The 18,369-nt window shown below is 39.3% G+C and overlaps 2 protein-coding genes across 2 annotated transcripts; both read right to left on the bottom strand.

The window, feature by feature from the left end:
• Positions 1 to 775: 775 nt before the first annotated feature.
• Positions 776 to 11,084, bottom strand: mansc1 (MANSC domain containing 1). Its single transcript, XM_042404081.1, has 6 exons — positions 10,724 to 11,084; positions 8,593 to 8,678; positions 7,148 to 7,479; positions 3,305 to 3,445; positions 1,693 to 1,941; positions 776 to 996 (listed from the first exon to the last, which is right to left on the bottom strand). The coding sequence occupies exons 3-6, from the start codon at positions 7,398 to 7,400 to the stop codon at positions 776 to 778; spliced, it is 864 nt and encodes a 287-aa protein (XP_042260015.1). The 5' UTR covers positions 7,401 to 7,479; positions 8,593 to 8,678; positions 10,724 to 11,084.
• A 410-nt stretch (positions 11,085 to 11,494) lies between these two features.
• c23h11orf98 (chromosome 23 C11orf98 homolog) lies at positions 11,495 to 16,865 on the bottom strand. Its single transcript, XM_042403092.1, has 4 exons — positions 16,759 to 16,865; positions 14,486 to 14,610; positions 14,090 to 14,187; positions 11,495 to 12,836 (listed from the first exon to the last, which is right to left on the bottom strand). Exons 1-4 carry the CDS (start codon positions 16,795 to 16,797, stop codon positions 12,721 to 12,723), a joined length of 378 nt encoding a protein of 125 aa, XP_042259026.1. The 5' UTR covers positions 16,798 to 16,865; the 3' UTR covers positions 11,495 to 12,720.
• Between the last annotated feature and the right edge of the window lie 1,504 nt (positions 16,866 to 18,369).

The following is an 18,369-nucleotide window of genomic DNA, read 5'->3' as shown; positions in this document are numbered from 1 at the left end:
AACAGAAGTAAACAGACGTCACAGTTTATACAAGCGAGTGATCTTCATGACGGGCCGTGCTAATAATAAATAATAATAGCGATTCTGAATAATCTTGATATGACGATATAATGTATACTGTGAGATTATGCTATACTGTTTATACCGCGGTATATAATATCTCTGGGAGTTTTTTGGTGGATTTGCCAAAAACAGACATTCCTGTCCGGTTGTTTTATCTGTAACAAGTTTCTCAGTTGATTTTCCTGAAAATTATCACAATTTATTTTGATATTGATATTGCAAATATAAAGTTACATGATTATTTTTGCCCACTCCCATTGAAATATAATGCAAATAATGCACTGTGTGCCTCTAAACGTGCATTATCTTCTTTAGCTGAACGGGCCTGAGTGCATTATTCCTCTTATACCACGGACACTTTCCTAAAGATCAAAGTTTTGTTAACTCATATGTTTTATTAACTCATATGTTTTGTTAACTCATATGTTTTGTTCACTCATATGTTAGGGCAATAAACATAACTGTTAAAATGTAAACGGACTGAGGACACTGTGTCAGAGCTGTGCAGTTATCTCAAAGTAACGCACACCTTCTGGCCAATCACAGTCTAGTACTCTCTGAAGCCATGACGCCTCTTTAACATAGTGAAGCAGACATTCAATCATTGTGTAACTTTGTGCTATTTAGAAATTAAAATGTTATCAGATGAACTTTTTAAATGAACTAATTTTGAGTCTTGCTAATTGTCCTTCCGAGCTTCCATCTTGTGTCCTCACACCTCATAGTGCAGGTCATTGAGCTCCAGTCTCGTGTAATGGCGTCTGTCGAAGGACTCCATCGCCTTGCGGCCACCGACGGCCAGAGCTAGGGTGAGCACAACGAGCCCCAAAACCATGAACGCCACCACGCCGCTCTTCACCGCCCCGCGCGCCGCCACCGCTTTACCCCGGGCGGTGCTCGGGTTCTGGAGGGCGTGGTCGGACTGGACGGCGCCTTTGGGAACGATGAGTAGTGTTGCTGCTGGAGCTGTCCTTGTGGTGGACGGCTCAGTGGTGGTTGTAGTGGTGGTAGAAGTAGTAGTAGTAGGGAGGGGAGTAGTAGTAGTAGTAGTAGTAGTGGTAGTAGTAGTGGTAGTAGGAGTGGTAGTAGTAGTGGTAGTAGGAAGGGGAGTAGTAGTAGTGGTAGTAGTAGTAGTAGTTGGAGTAGTAGTAGTAGGGGTGATGGTGGTTGTTGTGGTAGTGGATGTAGTAGTAGTGGTGGGAGTTGTTGTAGTAGTTGTAGTTGTGGGAGGTTCAGTGTTGGGCTGTGGTTTGTCAGTAGTTCTGTGTTCAGCCTCTTTCCTCGCCGTCACAACAGGAAGTGATGTCGTGGAGCTCTGAGCTGGCCGGGCGGCTGTGGTGGTGGTGGTGATGACAGGATGGGGCTTTCCTTTCTTGGTCATTTTATTTTGCTTTTTGCTCATTTTGTTTGGCTTTTTCGCCGCTGCAGTGGTCGTGGTAGAAGCTGCTGTTGTTGTTGTTGTTGTTGTTGTTGTTGTTGTTGTTGTTGTTGTTGTTGGAGCCAAGGTCACTGCCGGCATCGTGGCTATGATGATGATAGGTGGAGGTGCTGTCGTGGTGGCCGGTGCCTGTGTGGTTGTTGTGGTCGGCTGCGTGGTCGTCACTGTGGTGGGTGGCGGTGTTGTTGTACCTTGTGTGGTGGTCGTGGTGGTTGATGTTGTGGTTGGTGGTGAGGTGGTGGTTGTGGTGGTTGTGGTGGTGGTGAGCTGTGTGGTGGGTGGCGGTGTTGTTGTACTCTGTGTGGTTGTTGTGGTTGTAGTGGTGGTGGGCTGTGTGGCTTTAGGTGTAGGAGGTGCCGGTGTGGTGGTGGTGGTGGTGGTGGTGGTGGTGGTGGCGGCCGTCGTGGTGACAGGTCTTATCGTGGTTGGATGAATCAAGCCTGTGCAGGAAAGAAGACAGATTGAGATGGAAAAGTTTAACACAATTATCTAAACATATTTATAAGGTAGAACAAAGATGACTGTGCCTGAAATGCCAAATATAATCATCCTTTTTCTTGTAAAAGTTGCACACAAGGTCAAACTAAAACCACAGAACAGCTCTAGAAAAGACGAGAAGTAGCTTTATCAGTTAGAGAAAATGGTTAAACGTGGACTTGATCATGTTGTTTACCCTAATGAATGGACTACTCCATTAATCAATAGCCACAAACCAAATGTGATTGAGATGTTGTCAGAAGTCTTCGTGTTGGATATCTCAAAAGCAAGACCACACAGTCTCGGCTCGGATCTCGTCATGCCTTGCCGGTATTTCAGATGGATGAAAGAACGCCACCTTCAACTTAACCTCTCTAAGACGGAGCTCCTTGTCTTCCCAACCAGTCCCTCTATACAACAACAGATCAATATCCAGCTCGAATCAACCCAACTCAAGCCCACAATCGCCCAAAACTTGGGTGTCATGATCAATGACCAACTAACCTTTAAGGTTCAGGTGGCCTCAATCACTCGGTTGTGTCGGTTCGTCCTGAACATCAGGAAGATCAGTCTCCACCTGTCTGAGCTTGCAGCACAACTCCTGGTTCAGGCTCTCGTTATATCACGCATTGACAACTGCAACTCCTTACTGGCAGGCCTCCCTGCATGTACACTCAAACCTCTGCTGATGATCCAGAACGCAGCGGCACTTCTAGTCTTCAACCAGCCCAAAACAGCACACGTCACCCAGCTGTTGATATCCCTCCACTGGCTCCCAGTTGCTGCCCGCATCAAGTTCAAAACAGCAACTAAAACAGCTCCTGCCTACCTGAACTCCCTCATCCAGGTCTAAACTCCCTCCCGCCCACTACACTCTGCCAATGAAAGGCGCCTGGTACCACAACAGGACCCTAAGTCACCAGCTAGACTCTTCTGCTCTGTAGTTCCCCGGTGGTGGAACGAGTTACCAAACTCTGTTCGATCTGCAGAGTCCCTCTCAATCTTTAAGAACAGACTAAAGACCAGCTCTTTCAGGAACACCTCTGCACCTGATGGACTGAAAAAGAAATCTGCTTCTTTGCTCTCTATGCGTTGCCTCTGTGCGCTGACTGTTGGCATCTACGTCGTATCAGATTGTAACTCAGCTTCATGGCTTTTACTCACGTTGTTCTCTCGTCATTAGGTCTTTACTTGTCTTATATCAACTCTCAGATGTATGACGCTTTGGATAAAAGCGTCTGCTAAATTAAAATTGTAAATTGTAAAACTGTAAATTGAACTGACAAATGTTCCATAAAAAAGTTAAGAAATATCAGATTTATTTACCTTTGTAGATGTCGTAAGTGTTGATACCTTCCTGAGCCTTCATTAGAGGACAGTCCTGCTCCGTCTGACAGTGGAACAGGAAGCAGTTGTTATCGCCGGCTGGTTTGTTGGCGTTGAACACAGCCATGTTGCACTTGGCACCTTAGAAACACACAGATGTTGATTCTGATTGACTCAAAAAAAAAAGAATATCACCAGTTATTGTGCCACATTAATATAAAATACATCAAAATGTGCGCCTTCATTGGGAATGGTGTGCTGTTATTTTTTGGTGTTGATGTAACAAATTGTTTTTGTGAAAATCACAAAAAAACATGCATTTTTTTCCCGTAGAGATCAAAGCATGGTCAACCCCACTCCACTTTGACACCCTATAAATTTGTCATACTGTAACCTAAAGACATCATTCAAACTTTTAACAAATCACAAGACTTGGAACTTTATTGGTATAAATCAGCTTTTTGGTGTTTTGTATGGTTTTTGAGAAATAACAGTTTACAATTTTTTTTTCAAAAAAATATAAAATTGTTGGGAGAAAAAATAATAACATCACACACTGTCTGCTCCCCTCTTTAAAACCAGAATAAATCAGCTTTACAATTCCCATCTTAGATGGACAAATTATACATTGAAATGTTGAGCAAAGCCTCCTCTCAGTCACAGTGTACAAACATATCTGACAATTCTTATAATTTTTGAGAAATGAGCATCTAAACAACAGAAGACACAGTCGTCCCGTTCACTTTAATTATGACTGCCACCAAAATTTTCCATCTACACAGAAAAAAACATCTTTTAAATCAGCCTGAGTCTGCTGACACTCACAGTTTCTATAAATTGCTGATATAACTTATAGTTTTGGAATTATGATCATATGTTCAGTGTTTGTGCAGAACAGAGAAGAGACAACGTTTACATGCACAAAATATTCCCGTTTTTGCCCTTATTCCAAAAACAACATTCCTACTTAGCTGTTTACATGGCTAATGAAAATGAATATTCCGCTAATATTCCCGTTTACATGCAGAGGGTTTTCAGAGTTGCTCCAGTGGGAATCAGAACATCTCTGCAGGCAGGGAAGTAAACCAGCGAGGTGAAAAACACGAGTGAGCTGCTGCCTGATATTTTTAAGTGATATTGATGTGACTGTTATTATAAATTTATAGTTACAGGCGCATCCAGTACCTCGGTTGTCCCATCTTGTTCACTACACTGCTGAGTGTTTTTGGTGCATCACACCGAGTCGTCACCGTCAGTCCATGGCTGCGTGTCAGGATAATAACCAAACCCCTCCGTCCCCATCCTGCTTTTCCAGCTGAACAGCTCTCCTCTGTCTACCTTCCTGCTCCAGTAGGCTATATGTCATTTGCCAGCTCAGGCGTAAACAGGCAAGAGGCCGTGTGTCGCAAACTGTGGTAAAAACTCCAGTTGAGACGTTTATTCCAAATGCGCTTTATGTCCAGAGAATGCTGCTACAACCAGAACAACACCGTATCACACACGTCTTACTCTGGAAATGCTACATTCGGAATAAGGCCTGATTCGGAATATCCAAACGGAATATGATGTTTATATGACCCGTATCAAATTCAGAATATTGTCATATTTGTAATAATTGTCGAATATTAGTATGCATGTAAATGTACCCAGTGACTCAGCACTTTGAGCCACCATTTTGAAAATGCAAAGTGGTTGCTAATGTGTTAGCAACTCGCTAACAAGCAAGTAACTGAGTACGTTTACTTAAGTACAGTTTAGAGGTACTTGTACTTTACTTGAGTATTTCCATGTGATGCTACTTTCTACATTTCAGAGGGAAATATTGTACTTTCTACTCCACTACATTTATTTGACAGCTTTAGTTACTTTTCACATGAAGATTTGACACAATGGATAATATAACAAGCTTTTAAAATACAACACATTGTTAAAGATGAAACCAGTGGTTTCCAACCTTTTTGTCTTTTGACGTCTTACAAAAAGCAGTGTGTAGTCGGGGTCACATTTCACATGTCTATGAGTTGTTAACAGCTCCACCAAATAGTGATTTTTCCCTCTAAACTTCTCACATGCTTTCATTTCAATAAATGTTCAAATGATCCAATATTTCAGCAAAAATCAAAGATTAGAGAAAAAGTCCAAAAACTGAAAACAGATTTGTGTATCAGAACTTTGTTTTTTCTTCTTTCCTCTCCCATTAATCATCTCACGACCCCTCAGATTTATCTGCTGACCCTTTGGAGGGGCCCCACCCCTAGGTTGGGAACCACTGGACTAAACTAGCTAACTGTATATAAAGTAGTGTAAACTAGCTCCACCTCCAGCAGCTACAACAGTAACATGCTGCTCTAACACTGATGCTTCACTATTAATAATCTAATGATGTCATATATAATAATATATCAGTCAGAGGGACCAAACCACTACTTTTACTGCAATACTTTAACTACATCAAGCTCATAATACTTATGTACTTTTACTGTAGTGGGATTTTTCATGCAGGACTTTTACTTGTAAGTAAAGTATTTTTACATGTCTGTATTGGTACTTTTAATCATTAGATTTCATCACGGTACTTAATCATGTTCTGTCAGGTCTGTAATTTCATCTGAGGAGTCAGTTTTAGTCTACAACAGTCTGCATGTAGTCATGCCTGTTCTTTGATTTGCTTTTTAGTCAAATATCCATCTAATTTGAATCATGTGACCGACGTTTTTTCTGGCGAGATTTTGAGCTTTCAAAATATCTGTGCGATGTTCTTAGAAATGAAAGCAGATTTCTAAGTGAAGCTGTTACATCACAGCCTGAAACACTACAAAAAGCCTGTCACAGAATCTCTCTTTGACCCACTTCACTGTTTTTCAAAGGCAGCCGTCTAGACTCGATCCCAAAATGTACCTTGAGGCTCGATGTTTTTGGCTCCCACAGGGACGCAGATAACACGAGTGAAGCTTGGGATGTTTGGAGCCGTTTATCTTTGTGCCTCTGTGCGAATATATAAACCATTGCATCATTTTGCTAAATGATGATACAAAAAGTGAGAACAAGGTCAGAAAAGAAACTTCCTTTATCTGTCCTGAATCAAGTTTAAAAACGGTTTATTTAGAGAAATATAAATTTGTGTTACTTCTGCCATCTGGTTATTGTTTTTACACATCTACGCCTCACTAATTGTTGCTTTTAACATCAATGGTTAAGGAATTTAAGCTTTTACTGATGTCATACTTAAAGACGGTTCACATTTTTTCCAAGTTCATCTTAAACCAACAGTCAGGAGCCCAAATGAATGCTGTAATCATTCCTCCTGTTCATACTGACCATTAGAAGATCCCTTCATAATGACCTTACAATGGAAGTGATGGAGGACAAAATCCACAGTCTGAAGCTAATATGAAGCTTCAGCGTCCAAATGAGTCAAATCAAGTAGATATCTTTCAACGTTACAGTCTTTTTAGTACCAAAGTTCCTCTTTTTGTTACTATACTTCCACCTGCAGCTCAACAGGGAAACACTGTCCGAGGAAACACAAAGAGGGAATTTGATGCTAAAAAGACTGTAAATGTGTCAGATATCCACTTGATATGACTAACTCAGACTGCTGAAGCTGAATAGAAGCTTCACACAGACTTTTAAATGACTGTGTGGACACACTGTGGATTTTGGGCTCCATCACTTCCATTGAAAACACATTTGAAGGATCTTTAATATCTAGTATGAACAGGAGGAATGATTACAGACACCTGACTGCTGGTTTAACACACTGGAAACACTGGGAACCAGTCCTTTAACCCTTGAACTCTAAATCCCTCCAGTAGACAGGTATTCCTCGTATGTTTAGCTCACCTGGCTTGACTCCCTCCGAGCAGCAGGCCAGGACACAGTCCCGCTCCGACCGGACCACCCGAGCGTCCATTGCCGTCCCCGGTCTGGTTAAAGCCAGTCTGACATTAACAATAGCGCTCTGGTGTTGTCTGGAGAAACACGTCTCTTGTTCCACAGCTGACACAGGAGGGGCTGCCGTCAGCGTCAGCACAGCGGCGGCGGCGAGCAGCAGCTTGAGCGTCCACGAGGGTCGAGCGGACGCTGGAGGAGTCATGGCTGCAGCTGATCTACACAACTCTGTTCAGTAACGCCTCAGTGTCCACAGGAGGAGAGCAGAGATCCACAGAAACGTTCTGTTGGACAAAAACAGAGCGTACAGTCAGTCGGAGTTTGAGACGGAACATGTCCCGTCACTGCAACCTCACTGCACCCAATTACCCCACAAAATCAAGGGCAGGAAAAAGGAAACATGATCACATGACACCAGTAGCGGCCTCTCTCCACTGGCTTCCTGTCTGTTTCAGGATTCATTTTAAGATTTTATTGCTTGTTTTTAAGGTTTTTTTTAAATGGGCTGGCGCCACCTTATCTAGCTGAACTCCTGCATCATCATACTCCAGTTAAGAGCACTGAGGTCGATCAACCAGATGTTCTTGGATGTTTTGAGATCAGGCACAAAAATAGAGGCGACCGAGCCTTTGCGGTGGCTGCTCCTAATCTCTGGAACAGCTTAACTGTCCGTACAAGAACTGCTCAGACGCTGAAACTTTATAGTCGCTGCTGTGATGTAACGGAGATAACACTGATTTTATTTATTCACCCAAATTACAACATACACTGTTTATCTCTGCAGGAACAACCAGTAACCTTAGAGATGGTGTCAGATAAACCTGAGAAGACAGAGTTGACAGCTCTTTTAATGTACATACAAGCATGTGAATATTGTTTTAAGATAGACTTTAAGACTGAGCACTTTGGACCTCATCGGCGCGTCGCAGTGACAGCTTCGACTGCATGTGACACTACAAAAATCTTTCTTCTCGCTGTCCCACGAGTCCCAGATCTGTCTTAGCCGACAATAGAACAAAAAAAAAAAAAAGGGGAGAGAACTAAATTTGAAACCTATCTGTGGAGTAAAAATAGGAATCTAAAAATGCTCCTTCAGAGGCTTCTGATTTTAGAAAAAGAGAAAGTGAATGAGGTCAATCATGACTCTACAGAATGAGGAGAACTTCTGTTAAATATGTTTAAACTATGTTGTTTTTTAAAAAAAAAAAATCAACAGTGAACCCAGAAGATGTTGAACTCAGAAGGATTTAACTGTAATCCACTATTGACTCCATTATTGAATATTATTTTCTTAGACTTTGCTTTCTGAATGAGTCTTTAGCTCTTGATGGACGAACTAATTTGTCTTCAGCTCTCAGATAAACTTGAAATGTCTCGTATTAAAAGCAGAAACTCACCAGGCTGGCAGAGTGAGCAGTCCTCCATCAGATGCTCAGCAGCTCTTTGAGTCCACAGTCCACAGAGCAGGACTTTACCCCGTCTCCTGTGAGGGGGACAGGCCGGCATTAGTTCACCTTATCTCCTTTTACAGCTGCTGCTATCTGACCCACTATCGACCGGGCAGGTAACACAGGTGTGATAGCGGCTTGATCGTGTCTGGAGCAGAGACGGAGCTTCAGATTAAAGCAAGAGGGCTCTAATTAACCGCTTTTACTTTATCTGACAAGATTTTTGTTGCTGAATATATGTTGAAATAAACGTTGAACGTCAGCGTATACAAGTAGTCTACTCACAAAAACACCCAAATTACTTTAAATTTCAAGAATGATACAGATACAGATCTCAGGTGAATCTACAGTATTTGTATTTTTGTAGTCAGGACTAACCACCAAAATTAAAATGTTATGAGTTTTCCCCCACATTTTATCCAACTGTACCATTATTTTTTGAGTTTTAGTTCCATACGTGACTTTACACTCCCAGGAGTATAATCTGGTGGAGAAATACACAATCTAGCATCGACACAAGCAGCCGATTAGTTGATTAGTTGATCAATAGAAAATTAATTGTTAAAGAAACAAGACAGAAAGATTAGAAGATTACCTTGGAGGCACTATATAGACCAAGTGATTAATGGAGATTATAATCTGTAAATTAATTGATTTTACTTGATTATTTCTATTTTATGTTACTTAACACTTAGACACATTTCAGCAAGTAAAAATTGTACTTTTATACTTCTAGTTAATATTTTAATTACAAAACATATGACCAGTTTATAAAACATGAAGTCAAACCTCAACCTTCAGCCAGTTATAAAATGTAAGTAAGAGCATTTTATATTTTATACTAATAACACTAAAAGGAGCTAATCTGCATAATGACTCATTAAATATTTCTATACTTTTACTTATATATTCTTGCACTGTGCTATTGCTCCATTTATTTTAAGTAAAAGAAATACTTCTCTCACTACTAATCCTGTTAAATAAACTGATAATTAAATAAACAGAACAGACAGTAAAGTCATGAATTTGAGCTAGAGCGTCTGAAGTCTCCTGTCTGAGCTGCTCTGAAGTCATTAGTGTTCATAAAATCAATCAATTACATCAATATCGATATCCTTGTTGGAAAACTGAGTGTGAAGAGAAAACTCGAGGCTAACCAACGTAACCAACCAACCATTCTCCGCGGCATGAAAGTAAAAACCGCGTCTGTTGAGAGACACCAACACAAGGAGAGGACACTGATGAAAATAAGTTTCAGCAGAAATGTATAAATCTGTCTGAGACGGAAATCCAGCTTTCAAACATCAGATCTGTCACATGACTACACCGTTAGCTAGTTAGCCTAAAAACAGCTTCACGTTTAGTCTGAACGCTCTGGGCGTCAAGTCTGTAGGTGCAAATATTTACTTACTGTCTCATAATTTTGACATAATAAAGTAAAAATTATAAGCAAAAAAATACTGACTTGATAGTTCATAATTATGACTTTCTGAAAAGACTGAAAATGCAATTTTTGACTTAAACTGATACGTTTGACTCTGTAAATGAATAATTGTGACTCCTAATCTCATAATTTTAATTTACAAGTATCTTCATTTTTATTCATTCCTAACTTTTTATCTGTTTTTTTTCTTTTCCTGGCAGAAATGATCTTCCGTAGTTTCCTGTTTCTGTCTTTATGTTCGTTTGAGGCTAATAAGAACTTGAAAACACTTCTCCGGGCGAAGTCGAAGCTAAAAACAGCTTCGCGTTTAGTCTGAGCGAACTGGACACTAATAAGTCTGTAGGTGCTAATTACTAGCTGAAGGCCAAAGAGCAACGTTAATAAAGCTAGCATGTTGTCACAAATTACAGTTATAAAAGGACAGTTTCTTAAAAAGCTTCATAACACGCAGCTGATTTCTGCCTTTGTGTAACTGTTCGCTGACGAGCTAGCTTCGGTTATTCCACCATCAGTCGCTGAGCTGCTTTTATTCGTGCTGATGTTGCCAGAAAATGAAGCGTAACTGGGACACAAAGCAGTCTGGTGTCATTTAGGAGACATCTGGTTTTCATTCCCTCCGCAACAACGCAGGTGTACCTTTTATTTCCACCGAGGAGGACACAGATTAACTCGCAGCATCCGTCCGTCAGGTCGCACCGGCGGCTGTTCAATCAAACCAGTTCATCCCAGTAAGCCAACAAGATGCTCCACCATCCCGAGAGGACATGCTGATGGAAACACTGGTGGCACGATCCAGAAATCCTTCGAAATATAAAATGTGTTTTTTTCTCTCCTTTAAATGTGGAATAATAAACGTCTCTCCGTCATCATCGGCCGGCGAATAAAATCGTCTCTATGTGCGACATGTTGTCATTAAAAAGCTGTAAATCTCGTCAGCAGCAGCAGCTGGTTTCTCCGGGATGAACATTACATGATGGCTGGTGCGGAAGATCTGACCCATTTTAGTCTTTGTCCTCTACGGGGAGGGGGGGGGGGGGGGGGGGGGGGGGGCTATAACACGCTGTTTTATTATAACTACTGATAAAATAATAAAAATAATCTATATTCAAACTCAGAAGGTCACATAAAAATCACATTCCTCCTCTAATAAAACATTTGCCTTGAAATAAAATCCCTCTTTATGCGAGCAGTTTATAGGCAGGTTCATCAATTATTGAAGAGGCTGAATATGAACAATACATTTGAAAGAAAAGCAATAACACTCCGCCATTTACAGAAAGGATATATTCACCATAAACTGAATCAGATCACAGAGACATTCATAGTTTACTTTTAAAGCGTCTACATGTGTGGAGGTACGGAAGCTCGTTTACGCCAAAGAAAGAAAAAAAAAATACTGCTGGTGAATCAAGATTTAGATTTAGGTTTTAATGACTAAAATAAGATTTACAAAGCTGAAATCCAAATAATGGAATAGTTAAGTCCAAAGTAAAGCTGCATGTTTTGCACTTCATTAGGACGACAGGTGAAATCTGATGTAATCCAACACAACAGCTCTGCCATAAAAGCTATATTTAAGAAACTTATATATTTTCAGTTTTTGTTGACATTGTCAGAAAAGTGAAAATTCTACTTTATGTTTATTACCGAGGTTGTAGCGGGTGTTGGTGGTGCATTATATTGAAAAGTTTTCCAAATATTTTGCCCTCTTCATGTATGCTAATTGAGTGGACAAAATATCAGGAACACCATTCAATATAATGCACGCCAGCAGATGACCACCAAGGTCATAAACTGATGGTTAATCAATCAAAGTGGATGAATATGGAACAACTAACCCTGTTATAAATTATTTTGTCATAAATCTAAAGGACCTGCAGGACGCCCAAAACACAAACAAAGCTTTAGAAGTAGAATAAAACTTTCACCCAAAGTATTATTTTGACAAACTCAAAGGTCAGATAAAAAGCACATTCTTCCTCTAATAAAACCTTTAACTTGAAATAAAATCCCTCTTCATGTGAGCAGTTTATAGGCAGGTTATCAATAATCAAAGAGGTTTGCATTTACAGAAATACAAAGAATATAATCATGCAAAACTGAATTACATCACAGAGAAATTCAGTTTACTTATAAAGCATCTACATGCGGATCTATGGAAGCTCATTTATGCCAAGAAAAGAACAAAAAAACATTAAATGTTAGGAATTTCAAAGAGAAAAATATTGACTTGCTAAATTCATAATTTTGACTTTGAATTAAATTGAATAATTTAGACTTAAATCAAATTTTTGACAAACTGTAAGTTTGACTCTGTAAGTGAATTATTTTTCACCTGTTTTTTTTCCCTTTTCCAGGCAGAAATGATCTTCCGTAGTTTCCTGTATCTGTCTGAGTCTTTGTATTGTCTCAGTATGTTTATATAAAAACCCTCCCTGACTGTCTCAAACATGTGCAGACAGATTTTTATTCCTCTGGACACAAACTGTGAACAAACTGATTTAACTTTCTCGTGTTTGCGCAGAGAAACCGCTCGATCATATTTCAGCGTTCCACGCAGGGACGGTCCGGGTCCCGATTGTCCATCTGATTGACCGGTGGGACGCTGCCCAGCTGATACTTCTGTCATCGCTTCATTCAATGTCTGCCATCTCTACGTCCTCCTGGGATCCAGCGGTTTTCTTCTTCTTCTTCTTAATCGGAGCAGACGACGAGTCCTGTTTCTTCGGCTGTTCCGCTGCAGCTTCGACTGTGGAGTGAGACGACAGCAGAGGAAACATTTAAGAGTTGGAGACACAAACAGTGAAAACTAGTGCTGTAGTCTGCTGGTCGGTTAGTTGGTCGATATGCTCTCGTCTGACCAAATTCTCATTGGTCGAATAATCTCTGTGTTACTTTCATAAGGAGAAAAGTGCTACATCAGCAGCTTTCCAGGATTAATCCATTATTTCCTGCAGCGGGAGGAAACAACTTTGAACTCTCCCAACCTGATGGAGCCTGCTGGATCTAACTGTACTCAACGTTTACTGAACGTTTACTGAATCTGTGTTTCTCCATAATGACACAACGAGAACCCCCGCCAGGCCAAAAAAATATTTTTTAATGTCAAAAATAACGCCAAATATCCATTCATTCAGAAATCAATAGTGTTTGGGAGTCTCTGTGTCGTTGCCTGGGAAACCACTGGTCGCACGGCTCCGTTAAGGAGTATGTTTGCGTAGCGAGCGGGAAAGAGCGAGGAGCAGAGAGGTGACGGTGGATGCGAGCGGAGCAGAGGAAAAGATTAGTAGTAAGTTGTCAGTCTGGCAGTAAATGTACAGCACAGACTACAGTGTGTCAGTTAATAAATGCTAAAAAGTCACGTCTGTTGTTTCCTCAAATGCTGGAAAAGTGAAGGAGGTTAGCTCCAAAGTTAGCAACAATGGGTTAGCCTAGCCTGAAGACGCTAAACAGAGAAATGTGTGACTGCTGAGTTCACTCTCTCCCGTTAAATCCAACCCCCCCCCCACCCCCCACCCCCGCGACTAATCGATTAGTTGACGGTTATGTACGATTTTCTTTGGTTGACTAGAGCCGTAGTGAAAACATCAGCGATCCTGATCAAACGGAGGCTGGAATGATCTTTATCCAGGTCACAGTGTCCCCTCATGTGATTTATGAAGAATCTTGTTTCATCTAAACGACCGACATGTGATATATGAGAATACAGTCAATTTATTTATAGAGCACATTTAAAGTGGAAACAGACAACTTTTCAACTCCCTTTGTTTCTGGATAGCCATGTTGCTAACGCTAGCAAACGATAGCAAACAGAAACAAACATAGTTAGATGTTTGTTATGACGCGTTGCAGCCAGAACACGCCGCCGCCGCCGCCGTGCCCGGTGGGATTAAGGTGTTAGAGGTGATGGAAGGTGTATTTTAGCGTTGGACAGAGCCAGGCTAGCAGTTTCCCTCTGCTTCCAGTCTTTATGCTAAGCTAAGCTACGCTAGGCTAAGTTACCTTCCATGCCGGCCTTCTCCTGCTGCAGGTGCTGCAGCTGTTTGAGCAGCTTTCGCTTCTTCTTCCCGGACAGAGTGATGTTCGCTCTCGGACTCGACCTGAAGGAGAAGTCAACGTCACACAACCACATGATGAGATGATGGGTTTTCTTGTTTGTAACAGAGTTTAGCTGGTATCAAAGTTAAAAACAAACAAGCAAACATTAAAATTAAAATTGTGAGTTTGTCCTCAACTAAAGATATTTTTAGTTAAATAATTGATTAATTTAATCAGTTTGTGTCTTTTGTTAATCAGTGACACATCCTCCTTTACTCAACATATAAAATAATGAAAAACTGTCAGAGATGAGTTGAGTGTTTATTATTAATGTCCTGACAGTTTCTGTTGATCACTGACTTTCTCTTCTTCAGGTGATGGACGGTGATGAGGCCCTGGTCGACCACGGCTCCGACTATCTGCCGTTTCTTCCTCTTGTCTCTGCTGAGAACACGCCGCCGCTTGAAAAGCTTCTTCCCCAACTCCTGCAGGACGACGTCGAAATAAGATTAATAACAACAGGCTGTCGGTTTGTCAGCTCCTAAACTTCACGGAAACGTTTTCATCAAGAACTTGAAGGTAGAAAATTAAACTTCCTCTTGCAGTTTGACCATCAGACCAGCAGAGGGCAGACTGATAACACAACAGGGAAACTGAGCAGAAGAATCAGCTCAGAGTTCATATTTCTGCACCATTTCATCTGGATATTTAATTATTAAGGCTGGTTTTTAGTCTGAGGATTCAGGATTGATTCGTCTTATCTTTTTGCTCCGTATTTGTCTTGTGACAGATGATTTCTACCAGCAGCAAACTTTCCTCCAAACTTCAGTTTTCTTTTGGTTTCCATTTGTACAAACTCTCTATTTCAAATCTGTGTGATTTAGTTGGTTAGTTTTCCTGGTGAATATGTGGAAAAGTATGTTTTTCCACATGATTTCATCCCTGAATAGTTGGAAATCACTTTTAGTTCAATCACACGTTGATTGTTTGAGCTGCTGAGATAAAAATGCATTTTGAGGTTAAAACTGGAGTTAGATGAACTTTTCTTTGATTTGAAAATGTAACTTAATAATAATTATAATAAAGTTAATGTCACATGAAATGCAGCTTAAAGTGTCTTGCAAAACAAATAAGGAGCAAATAATGTAGACAACAGTTACAATATTAAAATATTTTAGAGCTGCAACAATTGAAAGAAAATTAATAAACAACTATTTTGATTATTGATTAATTGTTTCAGTCTTTTTTTCCAAGCAAACGCGACAAATTTGACGTATACATTATTGTAAATTTAATATTTATTCAATATTTTGTATTAAGCAATATACAATGTTAATATTTTACTTTCATCCTCTTTTTAATTATAATTATTTTCATTATTGATTAATCTGAAAAGTGTGAAAATGTCCTTTAATAATCTGGAAACGTCACATGTTTGACATTTTAGCTTAAAAATGACTTAATTGATTATCAAACAATTATCAACAAACTAACAGACCTTTCTATTAAAACCAGACTCTGAGAAATGAATCCATGTGTATATAACAAGCAGACTATTCTACTGTGATGGTCTTTTCACCAGTCACCCAAAACTAGAATTGATTTTAAAGTTCTGCTACTTGTATACAAAGCCTATAAACCTCAGTGTATAAAAGACTAACTGGACACAAACCAGCATGAACCTCCAGGTCCACAGGTCTCATATTAACTCTAAAGCAGGGAGGCGTCCTTCTGGATTTATGCCCAAAGTAGATGAAACAAGCTGCTTGAAGACCTGAGAGACGCCACACTGAACGCTGTTGAAGCAGGTTGAAAACTTTACTTCAGTCTATAGTTAAGTTCTTAGTGTGTGTCTGTTTTATATATTTGTCATTGATTCTTTCTGCACCTGTACTTGTTTTATCATTTTATGTAAAGCACATTGTTGTTTTGCCTTATGTATGAAATGTGTTATATAAATAAAGTTGACTTGAACTATCTTGATAATTAATCGTTTTGAATAATTTTTAAGAAGGAAAAAGTCCAAATTTTCTGATTAAATGTGAATATTTTCTGTTATTTTTAGTCTCTATCACAGTAAACTGAATATTTCTGAGTTGTGGACAAAACAAGACATTTGAGGGCGACATCTTTTCACCATTTTATGGACCAAACGACTAATCGATTAATGGAGAAAATAATCGACAGATTGATCAATAATGTTATATAGTTGCAGCTCTAATGGACTCCAAGCTGGTTAATTTAGGTAACTTCCCTTTTATTTAACATATTCTACTAATAACCAGCAACTTTCATGCAGAACATGAAAGTTTTAACTAATTTTCTTTCTTTATTTCTCTTTCTATTTGCTTCTGTACATCTTTTCTGTTCTTCTAATAACAGTTTGAAGCTCAGTTAACCAACTACATGACAAACAGCATAAATGACTTTAAACCCAGTTAATAAACTAACGTTATAACCTGAAGGAATAAACCAGTTCACGGTGTTTATGTTAGCTGTCCGTGCTAACTGCTAACCGCCCGGATATTTATGAATGAACTCTGTTAAAACTCAATAACAGAACATGAAGTTTGAACGTTTTCTCTTCCTCTACTTTATTTTCCACATTCTTAACATGAAACGTGTTTTCTTACCGTTTTGGGTCTGTTTATCTTCCCTCCTGGAGGAGACATGCTGCTCACATGTGCAGACAGAAGCTGCTTCTTCTTCTTCTGCTGTATAATTATCTGCTGACTTCAAAGTCTCACTGCTCACTGCTGCCTCCATCTGTTCTTCACACGCATTACACGTCAAAACACGTCAAAAATAAAATAATTGGTGTTTGACCCCAAATCCATAGGTGACCACTCACTGCTGCTATGAGTATCTGGAGGTTCACATAGACCAGTGTGACCCCTTAAAATAAAGCAAAGTCTACCTGGGACTCCTCATCACATGTTGCAGTGTCTGCCAGTTAAGTTACCGATCATTGTCTTGATTCATCAGTTAATCCTTTTGTCCACAAAATGTCAGAAAATAGTGAGAAATATCTGTTAAACTTCCCCACAGTCTAAGGTTACATCTTCAAATGTCTGGTTTCATCTGACTGACAGTACAAACATATTCAGTTTATTATCATGTTCGATAAAGAAAACAATAAATCATCACATTTTAAAAGATGAAATCAGCTTTTTTTTTTTTTTTTAATTTGCTTAAAAAATGACAATTATTCAAATATCAAAATAGTTAATAGTTCATCATCAGTCAATCAATGAATCGAAAAAAACTTGCAGCTCTGGAAAGAAAATTTATTTTATTCCATTAACTTTTAGAGGCTTGAGGAGGTAAAACAATAATCCACAAGAAATAAAGCAAAAGTTAGAAGAAAGCTTGACCAAAAATAAAAACCAAGCAACTGGATCACATGATCTCACCTACACGTTCAAATTATATAGTTATTGTTAAAGCCTCCTGATTGGCTGATCAGTGTTTACTTACAGCCTGATGCAAATGACTTGTTAAATATCATTATGAGATATAAACTATTCATTTTGACATAATAATCATCATCATCATCATCCTCATCAACCTTTATTTAAACAGGGAGGGCCTTTGAGAGCAAGCTCTCTTCTACAGGGACGAGTAGCTACACTACATATAAAAGCTCATGAAAGTTACAGTAAACATCAGCAACAAATCATATATAAGAACAATAGAAACCATAAAAGTACATATAAAAACAATTAAAGCCACAAAAATAACAGTATCAACAGATTATACAACAACTGCTTTCAGATTTAAACTGATTAAAAGAGATTAACTCGTCTAATTTTACAAGCTTCTGCAGATTGTTCCAGTTGTGTGGAGGAAAGTATTTAAAAGCCAGTTTCCCAATATCAGTACTAACATGATGATCTTTGAAGACTGAATAGTCTTTGGGACCAAGTACAATGTGACAATGATCTATAGTTAAAAAGACATATAAAAGCATATAAAAGCTGAATACCTTTAATATTTACACACAGAACAACTCTGAAATGTCATCTGGAGCCATGAAGAGCCTTTAAAAGTAATCAATCAAATCTTTACAATCAATCCTAAAACAAACAGGTAACCAGTGAAGTGATGATAGAAATGGAGTAATATGATCTCTTTTCCTGCTTTTAGTTCAAAGTCTGACAGCAGCAGTGTTCTGTGCTGGTTTTATACATATTATTTGAATATGTTTTAATGGTGAAAACAGGACTGGACCAGCTGCTGATATG

Source organism: Thunnus maccoyii, chromosome 23 (assembly GCF_910596095.1).
Source record: "Thunnus maccoyii chromosome 23, fThuMac1.1, whole genome shotgun sequence".
In the NCBI taxonomy this organism is placed as follows: Eukaryota; Metazoa; Chordata; class Actinopteri; order Scombriformes; family Scombridae; genus Thunnus; species Thunnus maccoyii.
Note: the sequence above shows the minus strand (reverse complement) of the source record. Positions and strands in the feature narration are given on the sequence as shown.

What these genes read in the sequence shown, in the direction of transcription:
- c23h11orf98 (XM_042403092.1), bottom strand. Translation starts at nt 16,797, where the DNA reads ATGTCTCCTCCAGGAGGGAAGATAAACAGACCCAAAACG. An exon ending in AGATAAACAGACCCAAAACG is followed by an intron (nt 14,611 to 16,758) that starts GTAAGAAAACAC and finishes GTCGTCCTGCAG; the next exon opens with GAGTTGGGGAAGAAGCTTTT. An exon ending in GGAGAAGGCCGGCATGGAAG is followed by an intron (nt 12,837 to 14,089) that starts GTAACTTAGCCT and finishes CTCACTCCACAG; the next exon opens with TCGAAGCTGCAGCGGAACAG.
- mansc1 (XM_042404081.1), bottom strand. Translation starts at nt 7,400, where the DNA reads ATGACTCCTCCAGCGTCCGCTCGACCCTCGTGGACGCTCAAGCTGCTG. An exon ending in CACTTACGACATCTACAAAG is followed by an intron (nt 1,942 to 3,304) that starts GTAAATAAATCT and finishes TTTCCTGCACAG; the next exon opens with GCTTGATTCATCCAACCACG. An exon ending in CACCACGACCACCACACAAG is followed by an intron (nt 997 to 1,692) that starts GTACAACAACAC and finishes TCGTTCCCAAAG; the next exon opens with GCGCCGTCCAGTCCGACCAC.